This window comes from Acartia tonsa, chromosome 7, assembly GCF_053477335.1.
Source record: "Acartia tonsa isolate MP-2025a chromosome 7, ASM5347733v1, whole genome shotgun sequence".
Taxonomy (NCBI): domain Eukaryota; kingdom Metazoa; phylum Arthropoda; class Copepoda; order Calanoida; family Acartiidae; genus Acartia; species Acartia tonsa.
The window spans coordinates 40863612-40883812 of NC_137266.1; the positions used below are offsets into that span (position 1 = coordinate 40863612).

General features: G+C 34.0%; 1 protein-coding gene across 1 annotated transcript; it reads left to right on the forward strand.

The window, feature by feature from the left end:
• The first annotated feature begins 93 nt into the window (after positions 1-93).
• Positions 94-19003, forward strand: LOC145323756 (uncharacterized). Its single transcript, XM_080166264.1, has 17 exons — positions 94-218; positions 1528-1641; positions 6251-6333; positions 6920-7029; positions 7756-7870; positions 8359-8438; positions 8842-8922; positions 9895-9979; positions 10513-10574; positions 10869-10908; positions 11736-11828; positions 12607-12726; positions 13624-13685; positions 14144-14349; positions 15436-15530; positions 17200-17325; positions 18781-19003. Exons 1-17 carry the CDS (start codon positions 163-165, stop codon positions 18891-18893), a joined length of 1641 nt encoding a protein of 546 aa, XP_080022390.1. The 5' UTR covers positions 94-162; the 3' UTR covers positions 18894-19003.
• Positions 19004-20201: the final 1198 nt, after the last annotated feature.

The window sequence follows — 20201 nt, forward strand, 5'->3', positions numbered from 1 at the left end:
TTGTTAGACATATTCATTTTCATCCCTGAAAATAAAAATTAATAAGTTACTTAACAATCTATAAACAAAAATATCACTAATACAAAGTTTTCAAACAGTACAAGTAATGGAACGCACAGTCACTACACTCCCGTTGCCAGTTTAGGGCCCCTAGAACTAGAGATGGAGGCATTCAAACTTATTGAAGCATGTACAAGATATTTTGAGGATGATAGAACGTAAGTACCTTGATGTTTGTTTATGAATCCTTCAAAAAATGCGATGAAATTAAGTGAAAAAATAAGCATATGTAGAATAAGGAGGAATAGAAATGAAAACCTCAAATATTTTAGGGAATATTGAAGAAAAGTTGCGCATGCGCAATAAAAACATAATATGAAACTTGAATGGTACACATGTCAAGTTGGGACAAAACTGAAATAATATCTTTTTAATGAAAATATATCGAAAAGTATTAGATTTTTATGTCTCTACTGCATAGAAATTAAATTTATGTTTATCTAATATTGCTTACATTTCACCACTGTCAATGTACTTTATGACGCAACTTGCGTAATCACTCGATTACGAAATGTAAACGTAACTTGCGTATAACTCAACAATTAATAAAATACTTTATGATAATAATTGAAATTAAAATACTTAAAAATATATAATTGGATATAAACATCCTTTACTCTCAGACCTTGAAAGAATTAAAAATCAGCTGCTAAGGATTTTTTGTAAACAAATTCATGCGCAACCCTAATACAAATGCCGTGATCATTATTTCTTAACCAAATATTTTTGAAGTCATTTTTTTTACTAAATTCATGTTGAAATTAATTTTTGTTTAAAGTTTTGCTCATACTAGGTTGTAATCCATTGTGAATAGGACAATTATGGCTGGACGATTGGCTGTATGGCTTTTAGTATACTATTAAAAAAGGCATTTATTTTTCATATCATTTCTCGATAATATCTGAAATCATGTGATTTTACTACAAGCCTTGTAGCCATTTAGGGCTTTCAAAAGTTCCAATTTCATTTCAGGCTAGCCAGGCAGAATCTTCTACCTGGATTCTATTCTATACTTTATCTTCTTTGAAGCATATGTAGAATTTCTTAATACAAGGAAAACGTTATGACTATAATTGCTAGTGTAGGTTGTATTGTCTGGGATGAAAGCACTTCTACTTTACCTTCGCCATTATAAAATTGTAAAAGCAAAAGGATCAAAATATTTTTGAATTGATTGACATCTATTTTATGCTTTCCTTCGTCCATGCTCCTCATTTATATGAGAGTACTATTAATAAGGTTAGTTTAATATGGAACATCTACCAAAATTCTAGGCCAGATTGATGTAATAATTGAGTAGCTTACATGATAATTGCGGGTCAGTTTATAATGTAACATAGAATACAGACAGCTGTGCGCGAAGCTTACAAATCAAACTATGATTCTCACCTCCGTTCTCCGTATACATCTGAATCCTAACTTCAGAGAATCAGGGTTACATAACATACATACATAATCCATTTCCAGATTACCCTGTCGACAGAATCCACGAATTGTTTGGTCCGGAGCGACTATCACTGAACTTGCCCTGGAAATTGGACATCACCTAATCAGGCTTCATAATCATATCGGGGCTGCCAGGTAATTAAAGCGAAGCTTTTCTATAATTAGTTCAGTTCGTTCGTTCGTCAGTCCATCCGTAATGCTTAACTCTTTTCGTTAATTGTCATCCTTGATTTATACAACAAAGCTGTCCTGCAAAGTAGTAGGATGTGTCATGTTTGTCTTATTGTGACTTATTAGACAGTTAAGACCAATATTAAACGCCCCGGATACTAAACAAGTTAATGAAACAAGTATCCGGCATACAACCAAATATTCGCAGAAAAAAAGGCATTTAGATGCACCTGTTTATGGGCAAAGGAATTACATAAACTCACTATCTTGCTTTGCAATTGATCACAGTATAAATTTTAACGTCTTTTGTTGCCAAGACTCGTTTCGGACCCTCTAATATGTTTTTTTATATTATTTCTAGGAGGGGGGGGGGGGGGGTGCATTGCAGTAGCCTAAAACCTCCATCAGACCATCACCAACTTTCCATGAAAATGGAGTAATGATCGGTCCAGACGTTCCCGAGATTTTCTGGGACACTTCCAACACATACAAACAACTGAAAACACCAAAGAAAACAAGGGGGGGGGAAGTTCTGCCACTTTCGCGTAAACAGTGTGCAGTGGACTAGGTATTGATTTAAGATTATAGGTTATTTAGGATAAAAGTTTACTTTTGGGTATTAGTTCACGTATATTTAATCATTTTTTGAATAGGTCTCCAGGTTCAGGTGCTGCAGGCTGGAAGGTCGTTTCTGGACAGGTAAAAAAATTAAAAAAATTTTGTTTGAAGAGTTAGAGAGCAACTTATAAAACAAAATATGCTTCTTTTTGAATGTTATTAACATATATGCAGAAAAAATTAAATTCGGCCTCCAGGTTCAGGTGCTGCAGGCCTCTAGGTACACTCTGGACAGGTAAAAATTAGGTTTTCTTATTTGAAGAGTTAGAGGTACACTTATTTAACCAAATATGCATCTTTATGGATGTTATCATCATATTTGCAGAAAAATTTAAAATCGGCCTCCAGGTTCAGGTGCTGCAGGCCTCCAGGTACACTCTGGACAGGTAAAAATTAAAATTTCTTATTTGAAGAGTTTGATGTACACTAATTTAACCAATTATGCATCTTTTTGGATGTTATTACCATATTTGAAGAAAAAATGACAATCGGCCTCCAGGTTCAGGTGCTGCAGGCCTCCAGGTACACTCTGGACAGGTAAAAATTAAAAACATTTATTCGAAGAGTTAGAGGTACACTTATTTAACCAAATATGCATCTTTTTGGATGGTATTACCATATTTGAAGAAAAAATGACAATCGGCCTCCAGGTTCAGGTGCTGCAGGCCTCCAGGTACACTCTGGACAGGTAGAAATTAAAATTTGGTATTTGAAGAGTTAGAGGTACACTTATAAAACAAAATATGCATCTTTTTGGATGTTATTACCATATTTGAAGGTAAATTGACAATCGGCCTCCAGGTTTAGGTGCTGCAGGCCTCCAGGTACACTCTGGACAGGTAAAAATTTAAATTTCTTATTTAAAGAGTTAGAGATACACTTATTAAACCAAATATGCAACTTATTGGATGTTATTACCATATTTGAAGGTAAATTGACAATCGGCCTCCAGGTTCAGGTGCTGCAGGCCTCCAGGTACACTCTGGACAGGCAGTTATAATATTTTTTGATACTTTTTTATTTGGACACCTTACCTGGATCCTGGTGACCACTGGTGACTGCTTGTGGCCGCTGGCAAGGTAAATTCCAATAAAGGTAATATTTGATATTAGAGGAAAGGTTTCTAAATAGAAAATTATTAAAATATAATAATATGACAAAATTTATTAAGTCTTCTATTTTTGTTCCAGGCAGGCTCTAGGTAGCCTCCAGGAGCCTGCTGGACAGGTTTAAAAAATCAATTTTATAATTTGTTTTATTTAGATGAAAGGTTTGAGTTGTGCTCCAGATAGGGTCAAGGTGGCCTCCAGGAGCCAGCTAGATAGATCTGTATTTATTACTTTTTGTTTATGTATGGTTTTCCACACATATGCAAAATATAATTCTGTCTTGGATATAATATTACAGATACTCAGAATGGGGAATGCAATTTCAATAGGATTCAGATTATAAAGTATAGATGCTAGTGAAATAATTTTAAAATTACTACTGAGAGAGGTTAATTTTATCCAGATGTCATTCAGAGCTACAGATTCTCCATCCAGGTTAGTAAAATATAAAGAAATTCTTAGATTGTATATTCAATCCACGTCTAAAGAAAAAGGCAGGAATTCCTGACACTTTCTGGCAAAAATTGTATTTATTTTTATATTCTATATTTGTAAAAGTTCCTCTGATATTCTAAATGGCCGACTGTTTGTCTGTGCATATGTAAGAAATATTATGGAATAAATGTAAATTTCTTGGCAACTAGGTACTCAAGATAATATGCTTACTTTTTTTTAGTTGGAAATTCCCTATGCCAATAAGCATTTTCTTGGTCTGTTGGTCTATCAACAATGTCATGACGTCTAAAGACTTCAAAGGAAAATGTGATTTTGTTTTAATATATTCTAAAAAGATCTCAAAAATCTTTTTTTGTTTGTCTTAGGAGAAAGAAAAGAAGAGGCCATGTTTCTACTCCAGTAAAGAATATAGTTGTGTACAGGTACTTAATTTTCTTTCATATATTTTAAAGTTGGAAGTATAAGTTTGACAGATTGCTTTGCACGTTTGAGAGGATCTCTTTAAAATCCAATAATCACCCTAAAATTTTCAAATTCAGGAGAAATACACTGGTAATTTGTAAAAGCAAAGCTTTTCTGTAATTAGGGATGGTCTGTCCGTTACAGTTAGCTCTTTTCGTTCATTCAAACAGGTTAAAATTGCTCTATCAATTTCAAACTTTGCATGCTGATTTCTATAACAGTTAGGTACGACTTAGAAAGCGCAGCAACTCTATAATTGTTACACTGGAAATAAGTAAATGACGAAAGTTATGTGAATATTATTTAGGATAACATTGCAAATTTTATGCTCTAATTTTTTATATAAAGTTTCTTTTATATTTCTACATAGTATACCTTTCTTTTAAATAAAAGATTACACATTTGATTTACCTGTCCAGCAGGCTCTTGGAGGCCGCCTACAGCCTGTCTGGAGCCTTAAATGCTATATTATACTAAATTATTAGGTATAATTTAGCCATTTTCTTTTTAGAAACCATTCCTATAAATTCAAAAATAACCATTTAGGATTTTTTAACTGGCTACCAACAACCAGCAGTCAACAAGATCCAGGTAAGGTTTCCAAATTAAAAAGTATTAAAAAATATTTTATCTGCCTGTCCAGAGTTGACCTGGAGGCCTCCAGTACCTGAACCTGGAGGCTGATTGTCAATTTATCTTCAAATATGATAATAACATCCAAAAACACGCATATTTGGATTAACAAGTGTACCTCTAACTCTTCAAATAAGAAATTTTAATTTTTACCTGTCCAGAGTGTACCTGGAGGTATGCAGCAACCTGAAACTAGAGTCCAATTTGAATTTTTTCTGTAAATATGATAATAACATCCAAAAAGATGCATATTTGGTTTAATAAATGTACCTGTAACCCTTTAAATAATTTTTTTAAATTTTTACCTGTCTAGAATGGATCTGGAGGCCTGCAGCACCTGTACCTGGAGGCCGAATATCAATTTACCTTCAAATATGATAATAACATCCAAAAATACGCATATTTGGTTTAATAAGTTTACCTCTAACTCTTTAAATATTTTTTTTAAAATTTTTTACCTGTCCAGAATGTACCTGGAGGCCTGCAGCACCTGAACCTGGAGGCCGATTGTCAATTTACCTTCAAATATGGTAATAACATCCAAAAAGATGCATATTTGGTTAAATAAGTGTACATCAAACTCTTCAAATAAGAAATTTTAATTTTTACCTGTCCAGAGTGTACCTGGAGGCCTGCAGCACCTGAACCTGGAGGCCGATTTTAAATTTTTTTGCAAATATGATGATAACATCCATAAAGATGCATATTTGGTTAAATAAGTGTACCTCTAACTCTTCAAATAAGAAAACTTAATTTTTACCTGTCCAGAGTGTACCTGGAGGCCTGCAGCACCTGAACCTGGAGGCCGATTGTCATTTTTTCTTCTAATATGGTAATAACATTCAAAAAGATGCATATTTGGTTTAATAAGTGTACCTCTAACTCTTCAAAGAATTTTTTTTAATTTTTACCTGTCCAGAGTGTACCTGGAGGCCTGCAGCACCTGAACCTGGAGGCCGAATTTAATTTTTTCTGCAAATATGTTAATAACATTCAAAAAGAAGCATATTTTGTTTTATAAGTTGCTCTCTAACTCTTCAAACAAAAAATTTTTAATTTTTTTACCTGTCCAGAAACGACCTTCCAGCCTGCAGCACCTGAACCTGGAGACCTATTCAAAAAATGATTAAATATACGTGAACTAATACCCAAAAGTAAACTTTTATCCTAAATAACCTATAATCTAAAATCAATACCTAGTCCACTGCACACTGTTTACGCGAAAGTGGCAGAACTTCCCCCCCCCTTTATTGACAATCTCTATATTTCATTTATTAATCTTACTTTTTTTTTAGAGAACTACGAGCTTATATAAAATGGGCCCTAAAATTATCACAAACAAATTGTCTTCCACTACACTCTTGCGATTTTCTAATAGGTAACCTTAGTAGAAACTTCTCTTTAACCAGTTTATGTCGGTATGTTACATATGAATTAATATATAGATGGTCCATCTGACTCCAAAATTCATCAAACTTATAAAAGGAATCCATAGCAGACGAAACACTCTTGTTTATTTTTTGCATTCAAATTTACAATATTTTTTTAAGTTAGAAAGCCAATTCTAAGGAATTCAATTATTCATAGCTACCTTTATGTAGGCTTTGTCATTTGCAAAACTAGCACTTAATTATCAGAAAAGTTGTAAAAATTACTTAAACAACTTTCATCCAAGGTGGTTTCCCCCAAAGTGCCTATCGATCTCTGAAACCACCCCTTTCCCCCTTAAATTTCAAATAAATAAAAAAATTGGGAGGGATGGTGTTTTTTCCTTTATGTGGCCTAAGCTCTCGGCGCCCCAACCCTGCGGGGCAACTCCGTACCCTTTATAACCTAACCTGGTCAAAAGCAATTAAGAAAAAAAGAAAAATCTCCTTCTAATTTAATTTATTTCAAAATATTGGGAGGGGGCGGGGTTGTTCTTGATTTTGCACTTTGAGAAAAACCGCCAAAATAATTTTTAGAACTTGCCAAAAGTAATCTGAATTGTGACGACGAGGCTCAAGCTTTTGTCCAACTGAATGGTGTTCAAGGCATCATGGCAAGTGTTCTCAGTGAAGGACAGAAAGACAGGGTAGGTAACATTTCAGTTGTTAAGATTCTAAACTTACTTGATTGACCAAAATAATACCCACTGTTAAAATAATTTTGGTTTAGATATTTTTAATAGCTGATTTTAAAAGTACTAATTGCTTCGCCCTAGGGAGAGCAGTAGATGTAAGAAAAATAGCAGCTTATGCTAACAACGAAATTAGTTCGGGAAAAAAATCATGAAACCTATACGTGATTTTCAGCTGTCGTTAGGGGACAGTACATAGTAGAATTTACGACCTTTTATCTGCCCCAACAATATTATTTTATTGTTAGTAAGTTCAGAATAAGATATACTACAGTAGAGTCAAAAGAATTGTTCGTACAGTTTTGGAATCGTGCTATATATTGATTGTAAGTTTCAGAAAATAATTCCCCTGCACAGTTGGGGGGTGCGGGGGGGGGGTGTAAAAAATTTGTGGCGGTAAGAAATAAAATGAAGAAATTGAGCCATATTTGTAATGTATTTAATCAAATAAAGAAGAAAACTTTAATTAGCTGAATTTATTAAGGGGAGGGGAGGGCTACTTCATTTATGTTTTCATTTTCCCCCTATTCTTGGGGAAAAACAAGGAGGGGGGTAAATGAAATATTTTCAAGGAGGGGAAAAAATAATCTTGTGAATAATATACACCCCTGAAATAATTTCTAAATGTTTAATTGTTTCTATATCTTTACATCCGTGTAAGAACTATTGTTATAATTGTAGGTAAAATTAGATGATGATACAGAGAGTAGGAAAGATAATATGCCCGGGCACCATCACTTCAGATCTGCTTCCCCTGCTTTATATAGGCATCAACTTGTACAGACAACATTTTTAGGTAATTTTATTCAAATTTTGGGATATATTGAAAGAAGCCTGCAGGAAATACAGCGCTCTAATTGCTGAAAGACTGCCATAAGTTGACCCAGTAGGTACCCAAAATATGAAGCCGTTATCTTCAATAACAAAAAGTTTTAAGCATCTTAAAATGTATGTCATTTTAGAGAGTTTAGTAAATGATCTAGTATAAAGTAGCCGCAACAAAAACTAACGGCTCCGGCTTCTTCCCAAAATCAAGAAAAAACTCTTATTTTTTACTTTTGAAGATTTTAAAATTTCAATTTTTGCGAATAATGGACTTGAAACACTTAAAATGGTCTTCAAATTATAACATTTAAACATCAAGTGTAATCAAGGTATAAAAATCTTTTTTCCAGATGTTTTTTTAGCTACCCCTGGGGCTGGAGCCTTTCTGAAAATAACTGCTCCGGTTCCCTGAATTGCAGAATTCTGACTTTTTCTTCTGACAAATTTTCTTATGTTTAGATGATAAAGAAGATTGTATCTGTGAAAATTGTTGTAATAACCTCCTTCTTGGTGTATATCTTAAGTTTGCTAATACTTGGGTAAATATACTTATAATAAACTAACAGGATGTCTGCCTGTCTCTGTTTCTAACGAAGAATCTCGCTAAGCACTGAACTGATCGGGTTCTCCTTTACAGGGTAGCTTCTCGTATGTCCTGAGAAGGTCTATAACTATTTTGGGGGAGGATACCACCACCCTCTCAAAAAAAAAACAACCCTCAAAAAAAATTTTAAAAATGGTTTATCTAATATACCTCCCCTCTCTGCTAGTGCCCCTGGAGGCACCAATCAAGAGATAAGAAAAGTCCTAATAGTTTTTTAAACAAAGCTTTTTTTATAAAACTTTTGGTAGGCTAAGACCAGGAAATTTTTTTTGTTTGTTTTGTTACTCGTCATTTGAATACCAGTGTAATTATTTTTTAAGAATTGATATTTATTTAAGGCTCGAGCTTTAATGATGTCAGGAGAAAATAGAGCAGCAAAGTTGGCCTTTCAGACTATTTCAAGTAATATTGTAAAAAAGGTAGGTACGATAATACATTCTCAGCTGCAGATGCAGAGAGTTTAAATGAGTGTGGCTTTGCTACTTTTAAGTAAAAGGGGACTATGCACGAACTAGAGCACGTGATGTCAGCACCTTTTGTAAGGCTAAGTGAAATGAAAAAATTTAAGTTCTACCATGGTCTTGACAAAAAAAGATTAGAACATATTACAGCTGAAATTATAAACTATCATTTGCTTTAACACAATATTACCTAGTCTTTTTCGAGAGAAAAAAAACGAAAGGTAAATTGTAATAATTCAAAAAGTTTGATTAATATACTTTTTCATTTTACAGCATTTGATGATATTTTGCCGTGAACTTTAATTTTGCACTTTGAACTCAACAAAACATTTAACGAAGGAGAGTTTTTTTCCGTTCTTACTAAATTGATAAAAAAATTTATGTACTACCTAGTCAAATTAGTTTACAATGCATGCTAAGTAGGGTTGGCAATCCGCCAATTTTTCGGCCTTATTCTGATTCTTACAAAAATTCGCCTAAAAGAAGCGGATTAATCTGTGGATTGCGGATTGCGAATTTTCGGATTATGTTTTGCGTATTCTAGCAATATTTTTAAAGGTCTTTTTTTATAAATAAAAAATTCTAGCCCCTACAACGGTCATTTTTCAACCCCTACTTAACCTAACCTAACATAAAATAAGCTTGAAAACCTTCTGTGAAGTTAATTTAAAAAAAAAATGAATGCTACCCACCGTTTTACTTGTAGTTAAGAAACAATAAAATGCTTTTTTGGTTTTTGTCTGCCACATTTTAAATAAAATTTCTTTAAGAGGTACCTACAAAAGTCACAAAAAATAAGTCCGAATCCGCAATTTGAATTAAGGAATGCGGATTCGGATTCTGGGTCCAAAAATTGGGCGGATTTTGGATTTTCAACCCTAATGCTAAGTTAATAGACAAACTATCATTATTAATTAAACTATTATTAAGGTGAAGACTAAGTATAGCGTTGGAGCCAGATGTCTTGATCAAGATATGGACGGTACAACACTTAATTTCCAATCCATCTATTTCGGTAGGTTTTTATGATTAGAGCTATTCAATAATTTTAATAGTTCGTCATTTTCTTTTTCCCTTTTATTTTCTACTTTTATGCTTAGAATCTCACAAAATGCTGTACCGATATCATTCAAAGGGAAGGTTCTTCCTCCCTTACAAGATAAATCGCCCCTAGAAATAAAGTGCCGTATATTTTACCATAGTATGAAAATATTAACAAAGTAATTTCATCAGGAAGCTTAAAGGATATGACAAAGGCCGACAAATTGATGTACATACTCAATGATAAAACACCAAATTTCTCCTTCTGTACCTAGATTACAATTAGCGGTTAAAATATTTGGACACTTACCTAATAAACCAACCAATCAAAATTCATTTTAAGACAGAAAAGTTGTTAAGCCAAAGAATAAACATAAATATACAACATAAGGAAATAGTGTAATAGTTCCTCCCTCCCTGATTTTCATGTATTTTAAGCTTAAGTTAATAGATATAATAGATATTGGATAAAAAGATACCCCTTTAATAAATCTATGTCAAATTCAGAGAACCTGTTACTAGAGGCTGAAAGTCTGGCCTTTTCTGGAGACTTAGATGCAGCAATAAAGGTATCGTTTTATTCATCCAGCATGGCTTCGAATCCGATTAGTATCCGCTGGATTAGCACTGGTTCTCAGCCATACTGAAATCATGTATGGTATCGTATTATAGACAATATTCCACGAACAATAAGTTTTTATAGCTATTCAATTTTCTATCCGCGGAAAGTTGTCTATAATACGAGGCGATAATTAACTATTCTTAGTTTGTAATTTTATTCAAAGCTATATTTCTTAATTCCATGATTAAATTATCTTTGATAAACAGAATTTAACCTTCTAATGTTTTTAATTACTTTTCAGCTTTCTGAATCCATTCATTTACCTGGTTCAAAAACAAAAGGCAGGAAAAAAACATTTACCGCAAAACATGATATAGAAAAAAATCCAATTATGGTCTGCTACTCAATAATTTACTTGTTTACGTTCTTATGGCCGTCCCCTTAAACATATCAACAAATAGTGCCGTGTCTGGACAAAATAATTATTCAAATAAAATGACTTAGACGTTTAGCCTGTATGTTTAGAAAATCAAATAACTGATTTTGCTTTATTTAATACTAGCGGATACGCCACTATACAAAGAAAAAGAAAAAAAGTTTGGAGGGAGGGGGGGGGGGTTCTATAGACGATTTCTCTTGGGAGGTTGGTGGTACCTTCCCCCATATAGTCATAAATCTTCCCAGGACCCATGAGAAGCTACCCTGTGATGGAGAACCATATCGGTTTAGCGGTTAGCGAGATCCTTTGGTACAGATAGACAGACCGAGACTATGTTACTTTTTTTGTATTATATTGACCTTGTTCAAATAATAAAAATATAAGTATAACAACGTCCTTAAGTAACGAAGCACAAAAAAATCATGGAATGGACAAACGGATAAAGGGAGTTTTATAGCAGATGTACAGTTGTCACAACAAATAAAAGAAGAAGGCAGAATATATGCAAAAACTCAAATTAACCACGAAACCTTTAAAAAATGAGAGGTTGTCTTTTAAGACAGGGCCGCCAAATATACATCTTGGCAGTGAAAATTCAAAGCGTTACGGACTGACTGATGGGATGACAGACGGACTGACTGTTAGTGAAAGTGAATAATAGAGTAGCTTCACCAATAAAAACAATACCTAATCAAGCTGAAAAATACGTTTAAATGTTTTGATAATCAGATGAAATTATTGTTGATGTGAGACTGTGTCATCTCAACCCAACTTTGGTGTTCAGAATTATAGAACTTAAATCCTCACTTAGCCTAGCAATTAAGGAATGACCAATATTATTTACAATAGCTTATTAAATGAGAGGGTAAGTTTCGTAAATTGATGTTGTAATGTATATAATACGTCCCTAAGATCTGTGGTCTTCGTATACAGAAGGGCCAGACAGAAAAAATACCTTAAACCCATCCCAAGACTTAAATCTGAAAATATAATAACCTAAAACCATCACAGGGCCTATGTGAAGCTTCCCTAAAACAGAGAATCCAATCGGTTCAGTGGTTATTAGTACTATACATAATAGGATTACTTAGGTCTTACAGCAAATTTTCATGTTCTCTAATAAAGTAAAGCTTGTAGCAATTTTTCCCCTGTCATAATATCCACGTCTATTCTACTCTATCCAATGATTTTTGGTTACTATAATTTGAAATTAAAGACGTAATCTTTTCAAGCTCTTTCACAACTTGTTCAACATTAATAACCTCCGCTCCTTTAACTTTTTAAAGCATTTTTTACTCTAGGTTAGGTAATATTCTGTAGCCCCTGCAAGGTTAGGGCAGTTTTAGGTCAGGGTTCAAAAATACGAAAAATCTACCCTCTTTCCCTTATTTTCAATTATTTCAAAACAAGAGAGGGGGATGATTATTATCAGCCCCACAGGGTTACGGCATTTGAATATCTACCTTTCTTCCTTATTTTCAATTATTATTATAAAAATAACGATTATCATTTCACTTTATGAAGATCACTTTTTTAGAAGTGTGATTCTAAACTGTAAAAAAAAACATTATAAAAATACCTAATTGGCCTAAAATGTGTCAGAAACCGGAAGTGGACAGTTTGACAAACGATATGAGCAAACTTTTTGTGAACAAGTTGATGTCAGATTATCAGGGCCAGTGCACCCCAGTGGCGGACAGACCAAACAAAACTTGGACAAGTAAGAACTTAATTATAAAGAATAGAATTAGTTTTCTTGTGTTTACAGAAGTAGAACAATTATAAATGAATTTAATGAGTAGTTTCCTACTATAATAAAACAGTCATTTAGTAGTTTTTATACTATTTTTGAATGGTATAAAAGGTTTGTGGCCTGTTTTAGAGATGCCGTGTCATAGAGTAGTTTGAAAAGTGTCCCAATCTTGGATCCTGGATCCAAGAATTCAGCGTTGTGGATCTGAAGCCGAGGAGCCGGGACCCGCTATATTTTGCCGGAGCTGGAGCTGTTATTTTCGTTAAAAAACGGCTCCGGGTTAGCTAAAAAAGAGATTTTTGATTGGGGGGGGGGGGGGGAGGTAATGATACCATCTCGTAATCAATTTCCATTGAAATTTTGCATGAGTAATCCTTGTTAGGTATATTTTCCCTAAATCGAACAAAAAGTTAGAAAAGTGATGGCTAACGGCTGGCGGCTCAGCCGTTTTGCCATTTTTTGTCTATCTTTAGTGCAAATTAGTCACGAAACCTATCTCCACATAATATACTCTTTTTCGTAATTAATGATGATTTTGCCCTGAAAATAGACAAAAAAAACGGCTAAACGGCTAAGCCGCCAGCCGTTACTTTTCCATTTTTTTACTCATGCTCAATTTCAGATCGAAATTCGAATTCTAAGTGCCATTTATTCATTGATTACGAGATGATTGCATTACCCCCCCCCCCCCCCCTTATAATTTGGTAACTCTGTTGTGTCGTGTGCAAATGCCTTTTTTAAGTTTTTCAAGTCCATTTTTATCACAAATTGAACTTTTAAAACCTTCAAAAGTCAATAATAGGTCAGAGCCAGAGCCGCACTAAAATCAAACTGGTGTATAGATTAAGCTGTATTTTATTTCAGAGGCACCAACAAAGAAGTTTTATCCGTCCCTGGGAGTTGGCGACGCCGAGCATTTAGCAAAGGTAATGTGTACAGCTTATACCAACATCGAAATTAATTGGAAAAAATATTAATATTATGTTATTAAGTAAAATAGTCTAAAACCAGTCTAGGACCTATGTGAATCAGAATCTTACGCCAAAAAAGGAGAATTCAATCAGTTCAGTAGTTATTGAAATCTTTAGCTTCAGACTAAAACATCTAACTAAATCTATAAATAATACAAAGTAAAACTATGTCTGTATGTTCGTCTGTCTTTCTGTATGTCTGTCCGTCCGTCTGTGTATATTGTAGCTTTTTATAGGTCCTTGGAAGGTTTATAGCTATTTTTGGAGAGCCTCAAAGCAGAAATCGCCCTTAAAAAATGCGCTCCATCCCCCCCCCCCTTATTATTATCCATATTTTTTCTTTTTTAAACTAAAATGAGAGCGGGAGGGGATCCTCTAGGGGGGCGTATGATTAAAAAATGTTTGATTTTCAGGAGTTAGAAAAGCTAAATATGTTCGAGGAAACAGAACAAGAAAACGAAGACGACAAAAATATTCTGCCGCTAAAAAGTGTAAAAGGAAGCTTGGCATCCAGACGGAAGCTGTGCAACCTGGAGGCCATGATTGACACACCAGAGGATGTGGACAAAGGTTCAGGAGGTCAGAAACCAAAGATTACAATAACAAGTGAAACACCAAGGTACAACTTGTCAGCAGAGTTATTCTGCCTTTTTTATTTTCTCTCCTGTTTTTAATGGTTCTCATTTGATTTTTTATTATGAAGATTCTTAGAGCCAATGAATATCTATTTTACAACTTACGTTTTCAGTGTCTCCATTTGTAATGCATTGAGGAATATTTCTCTGTAATAATTTTGTGGTCTGAACTTTTGTCTCTGTAGGCCTACAAAGAAAGAGTAGAACCTAGAATTTTAAATTTTCCTAATCGCATCATATTATAGACAACTAACCGCGGTTATTTAAAGGAAAAATTATAAGATTTAAACCAGGGAGTAAGGGAGAGGACAATGGATCGAATATTCAATTTTTAGAAGTCTCAGACTTTGGGTACTGGCTTAAAGGGAATGTGCAAGAATTTAGCAGTTTCTGACTGACTGGGTACTAGCGCACAGAATGCCGCTAACTCGTTTGTTAGTTTAGAATATTGAAGACAAGTATCAAGAAACTTAATTTGTAATGAAGTGGCTGGTTTTAACATTTTTTTTTCTCTCCAGAAAATATCATTTCATAAATAAAGACTTTATTGTGATATTTGTTTAATAAAAAATCTAAGGATCCAATTAAATTTTGGGTTATGGGACTATGGGTTGAATGGGTTCCAGGGAGATTTTTCTAGTTATTAATTACATAATGGTTAGGTCAGTCTGATGTGCTGGTAATATAATTTTCAAATGAATGTTTTTTTCTTGGAACTTTCTTCTTATTTTATTGTTTTCTGTATTGTATTGACTTCCTTTAAAATTTCCTCCATATTTTTCGGATTAATCTAGATTTCAAGGTCTTTCAGCAAATACTCTTAAATTGAATTAATTGCCCATGCTCATTGTCCCATCCCTTACTCCCTGGATTTAAACATATTTTGTTAGCTCCGTGGGGCCGAAGGCTCGGATTCAAATCTAGTTTTAATTTAATGATTTTTATTTGATATTCATTGAAAATTGTCGGTAATACGACGCAACACTTGATATTAAACCGGTTTCAATCCAGCGGATATCAATCGGTTTTGAAGCAATACCTACTGGAAATCTCCATATGATATTTCATAGGAAAAGTCGAAGTGACCTGCCCTCTGTGTCAGTAAAGAAGAAAATACCAGCTAGTATGAGAAAGGTTTTGTCTCCAAGTAGCTCAAATCAGAAAGGTAAGAGCATTCTACTATGGATATCTATAATACAAAGTAGCTTTATGTCTGTCCGTCCGTCCGTCTGAAGCTTAAGATCTCGGTAACCACTAAACAGATTCTACTTTTCAGGGAATATATCTACTGGTCATGTGGTGGTTTTGTAATATTTTCTTGGTTGGGGGGTTTGAAATCTAAATAAAAAATTTCACAAATAAATTATGTAAACATGGGTCTAGGGATAAATATTCTCAATTTTATGGTGGGGGGGGGGGTAGATATACCACACTTTTCTGGGATCTTGCTGAGTCAAGTATCAACTGTTGGGAATATCAAAGGATGACTCCATGCAAAATTTGAGCCGGATCCGGCCAAAACCGGCCGTGAATTTTATGAAAAACCGGTTTTTTCCGGTTTTTAGGGGGTATCTGTAAATCGATTCAGCTGGAGCAAAACCGGTTAGAGATACAAAAAATTTTACTTCACATGAAATTTAGCCAATGCAATTGCCTACAAAAATGTACTTCATCATCAACTTGATTGGACAACTCTTTCCCCTCCTAAATGTCCATTAAAACCTCGGAAACGGCAAAAATCGCCAAAAATCACGCCTTCGGCGGCAAATAACGGCTAAACGGTCAGCCGGAGGCGAATGAAACATAAATAAAGAAATGTCTGCCTCAAAAAGTTGTTCAACATCAAAGAGATGCTTGAAGTCTCTAAAACGACTCCTTCCCCTCCTTTTTAGTAGCGAAGCTACTCTATAATTCACAATGTCCGTCCGTCCGTCTGTCCTTTCGTCTGTCCGTCCGTAATTAATGAATTGGGGGAAACGTGATTTTCTCGGCTCCTATAAAAGATAGAGAGCTGAAATTTTTTGACAACACTCCCATCATTAAGGAGCACAATTAACTATAAAACATCAATGGTGGTCAAACTGCTTTTTAGCAGGTTTTAGGCTATTTTTTTATACTTTGCAAATTTTCCCCATATCTTTGGTGTTCATGGTCCGATTTTCAAAATTTTTTCAGTTAAAGATATCAAAATTAAATTTCCCGTCATTTGAAGAAAACAACAATGACGGTCAGACTGCCTTTTTGCAGGTTTTTGGCTATTTTTATATTTTTCACATTTTTCCCCATATCTTTGGTGCTTATGGTCCGATTTTCAAAAATTTTTCAGTTAAAGATATTAACATTAAATTTCTGGTGTTTTAAGAAAAGAAACAATGGCGGCCAAACTGCCTTTTATCAGGTTTTTGGCTATTTTTATATGTTTGACATATTTCCCCATATCTTTGGTATTTTTGGTCCAATTTTAAAACTTTTTTGCATTAACAGTTTCAAATTTTTTTCCCCCATTGTTATGTGCATCTAGTATGTAATTTACTTTAACCGTCTTCATCATACAAAATAAAACAAGGTTTCGTGTTTATTTTCTCCAATACATCTATTCTTGATTTTAATAAATACACTTTAAATCTACTTCTACGTATTCTTATCCACAATTTTTTGTGCTTCGCTACTTATGGATGTTGTCATCCTTGTTATATTTATGTAAGGATAGTTAAACAATGAATAGCCTGAAACTTATCATTGTTGAATGTTCTAGTGAGTCCATTACGTCATCTTAGAGAACATACAGGCTTACATCTTATCATTATGTTCTAGCAATTATTTATCTAATTTAGGCAAACTCTCAACAGACAAGAAATCCGTGAAAATCTATGAAGATGGTGAAAACTATGACAATGCTGATTTGAAAACTCCGGCTAAAAAATTGACCCTTGCCTCCGAGGACTGTGGAAAAACTCCAGGTATGATCGTAATATCAGGGTTGGTAGGAAAAGTCTAGGGCAGATTAAACCACGTGGTTTTTTTTCCGGTTTTAAACACCAACAAAAATGCATAGCAAAAGTTCACCTTGAAAAAAAATGTAGTTTTTGCCTCCATAAAAGGTCTTGTTTCTGAAGAAACTTCTTATTTTTTTTCTTAAATGCCTGTACACACAGTATAAAAACATTAGAATTTACAACAACAAAAAAGACTTCTTTCTATTTTTTAAAATAAAAATGTTGCTTTCTAAAAATAAGTCTTTTTTGTTATAAATTCTTTCTAATGTTTTTATACTGTGTGGTTTTTTCCCAATATTTAATAAGTTAAAACCGAACTTTTAAAGGTCAACGGACTTTTCTAGAAAAAGCTGGATTGTTGCCAACCCTGGACATATAGATTTATAATTATTGCCAAAGAAGGCAATCTTTTTGGATAAATCCGCCATTTTTTTTTACCAAAACTCCGATTTTGAATCCGAAACCCGTAATCAGGGTTTCGGATCCGGATCCGCAAGGATCCACATATTTTCGAGTCCAAGGATCCGGATCCGCAAAATATTGCGGATCCGGATCCTTGGACTAAAAAAAAGGCGGAAAAAATGGAAAAATCTACCTAAATTTATATACAATCTCAGACATTCTCTTGATGAGAGCCAATCTTTAAGGTTTAGGGTCAGACTTTAAAATTAAAAGTATTTTTGACTTCAAATTAAAGAATAAATATTTTTGAAAGGTTTGGTGATTTTATTTTTATTGTCAAGGATCCGGAACCGGATCCGCACTGACCAAATTTTGAGGATCCGGTTCCGGATCCGCAAAAAATCAATGCGGATCCGAAACCCTGCCCGTAATAATATAGATATTTAGCTCGGATATGTCCGGGTTATATATTCTGAAATGTATTCCTGGCAAATAAAGGGGGGAGGGGAATAGAGTAAGCTTCAGACAGACAGACGACAGCAGCGATTCTAAATGTTTTTTTGTTGTTGATACACTAGGGTTATGTTTAATATTGTTATAACAATAAGATTTACCATGGTTTAATATGAAAAAAAACTTTGAAATGCTAGGCATTTCTTTGGCTATATATCATTAAATGTTTTGTTGAGTTCAAATTAATATGACTCAAAAGTAAACTTATTCAATGTAAATGAATGTAAATGTTAATTTAGAAAAAGGGATGGTAACAAAAAATGCTTAACACTTCAAAGTTTTATTCATAGAAAACCATGATGAAACCTATTTTTTTAATTGGTATATCTATTTCAAACATAACCCTAGTATATTCACAAAGAAATATTTAGAATCACTGCTGGAAGGTGCTTAGAATCACTTGCTCTCGTTCGTGCATAGCCCCCTTTGTATATATATACCAAAAATCGTCTTTTTTAACATTCTTTACTTCAAAAAAATATTGAAAACAATTTTATAATTCAGGAACAACTAAGCGAGGGGGAAGGTCAACAAAGAAAACTACGACAACAGCAGAAAATTCATCAACTGAAAGATCAACTAGAAAATCTTCGAGATCTTCGGCGAAGCGATTATAGTAAACAACAGCCAAACTGTAAACTTAATTTTGTGCATTATACATGTATATACAGTGTGTTTTTTTATGAGAACTTTTTTGAAAGCAATTTTACCCCACATACAAAAATGGTTTTAGCGCATTTTTCTAAAACTCAAATAAAAAATGGATTTTCATTATTCGACTTTGGGACGCCAGTACTCGCTCCCTGGTTGAGATATGGCCTTCAAACTTTCATATGTTCGAGTAAATGGCCCCAATAAAATCTGTAGCTCTATGTTGCTTGCTCAACTTTGAAGCGTTTTGCAGCCATTCTTGCAAATAGTAGAAGATTTGAGCTTAAGAAAAGTGCGCTAAAATCATTTTTAGATGTTGACACCTAAGTTTTGAATTTTAGTATTTATATTCATAGTATATATACAGTAGGTTTTTTAGACACAAAAGATATGTCCTTTTAAATCAAATTGTTTATTATTAATATTTATGCGAATCTGCTCTATACATTTTTTGCCTGTGTTTCTGTCAGTTATGCTTTAAAAGACAAAAACCTTTCAGTTTAAAAAGGTATCAATTTTCATGAAGACTATTCTTGTTCTATTAAAGGGGGGGGGGGGGACGGATGTGCCACTTTTTGAAACCAAAAGTAAAACACGCATGATCTCAGCCCATAAAAGAGTTACAGCTCTAAAATTTGGCACAGATCAATTGCTTTTGTGGAGAACAATATGGAACTGTGAAGAAACGTCGGCGGAACCGCTGCTCCCGCCGAAAACCACCGTTTTCCCGCCGATTTTTTTTTGCCTTTTCTCGCCATAATAGACAATTTTGAATCATCTGAGATAAACTTTTTTTTCATAAAAAAATCCCTTATATTTTCACGTGACACTTGTAATATTTCAAACATGTCAATATTTTAAAATATTTAAAAGTGTAAAATCTTTTTAGTGTCAAGTGAAAATATAAGGAAAATTTTTATGAAAAAAAAAGTTTATCTCAGATGATTGAAAATTGTCTATTATGGCGAGAAAAGGAAAAAAAATTTCGGCGGGAAATCGGCGGTTTTTGGCGGGAGCAGCAGTTCCGCCGCCGTTTCTTCACAGTTCCATATTGTTCTCCACAAAAGCAAGTGCTGTGCCAAATTTTAGAGCTGTAACTCTTTTATGGGCTGAGATCATGCGCGTTTTACTTTTGGTTTCAAAAAGTGGCACATCCGCCCCCCCCCCCTTTTTAATTTTAAAAGGGGACGACTATGCACAAACAAGACCATGTGATTCAAAGCACCTTCCAACATTGATCCTTAGCATTTTTTTTTGTTTACTTTTGAATCACA

Excerpts from the sequence above, each read along its gene's own strand:
- LOC145323756 (XM_080166264.1), top strand. The coding sequence starts at position 163 with ATGGAGGCATTCAAACTTATTGAAGCATGTACAAGATATTTTGAGGAT. Across the intron at positions 11,829-12,606 it reads CTCACTTAGCCTAGCAATTA|AGAAACCGGAAGTGGACAGT; the intron begins AGGAATGACCAA and ends CTAAAATGTGTC. Across the intron at positions 13,686-14,143 it reads ACGCCGAGCATTTAGCAAAG|GAGTTAGAAAAGCTAAATAT; the intron begins GTAATGTGTACA and ends TTTGATTTTCAG.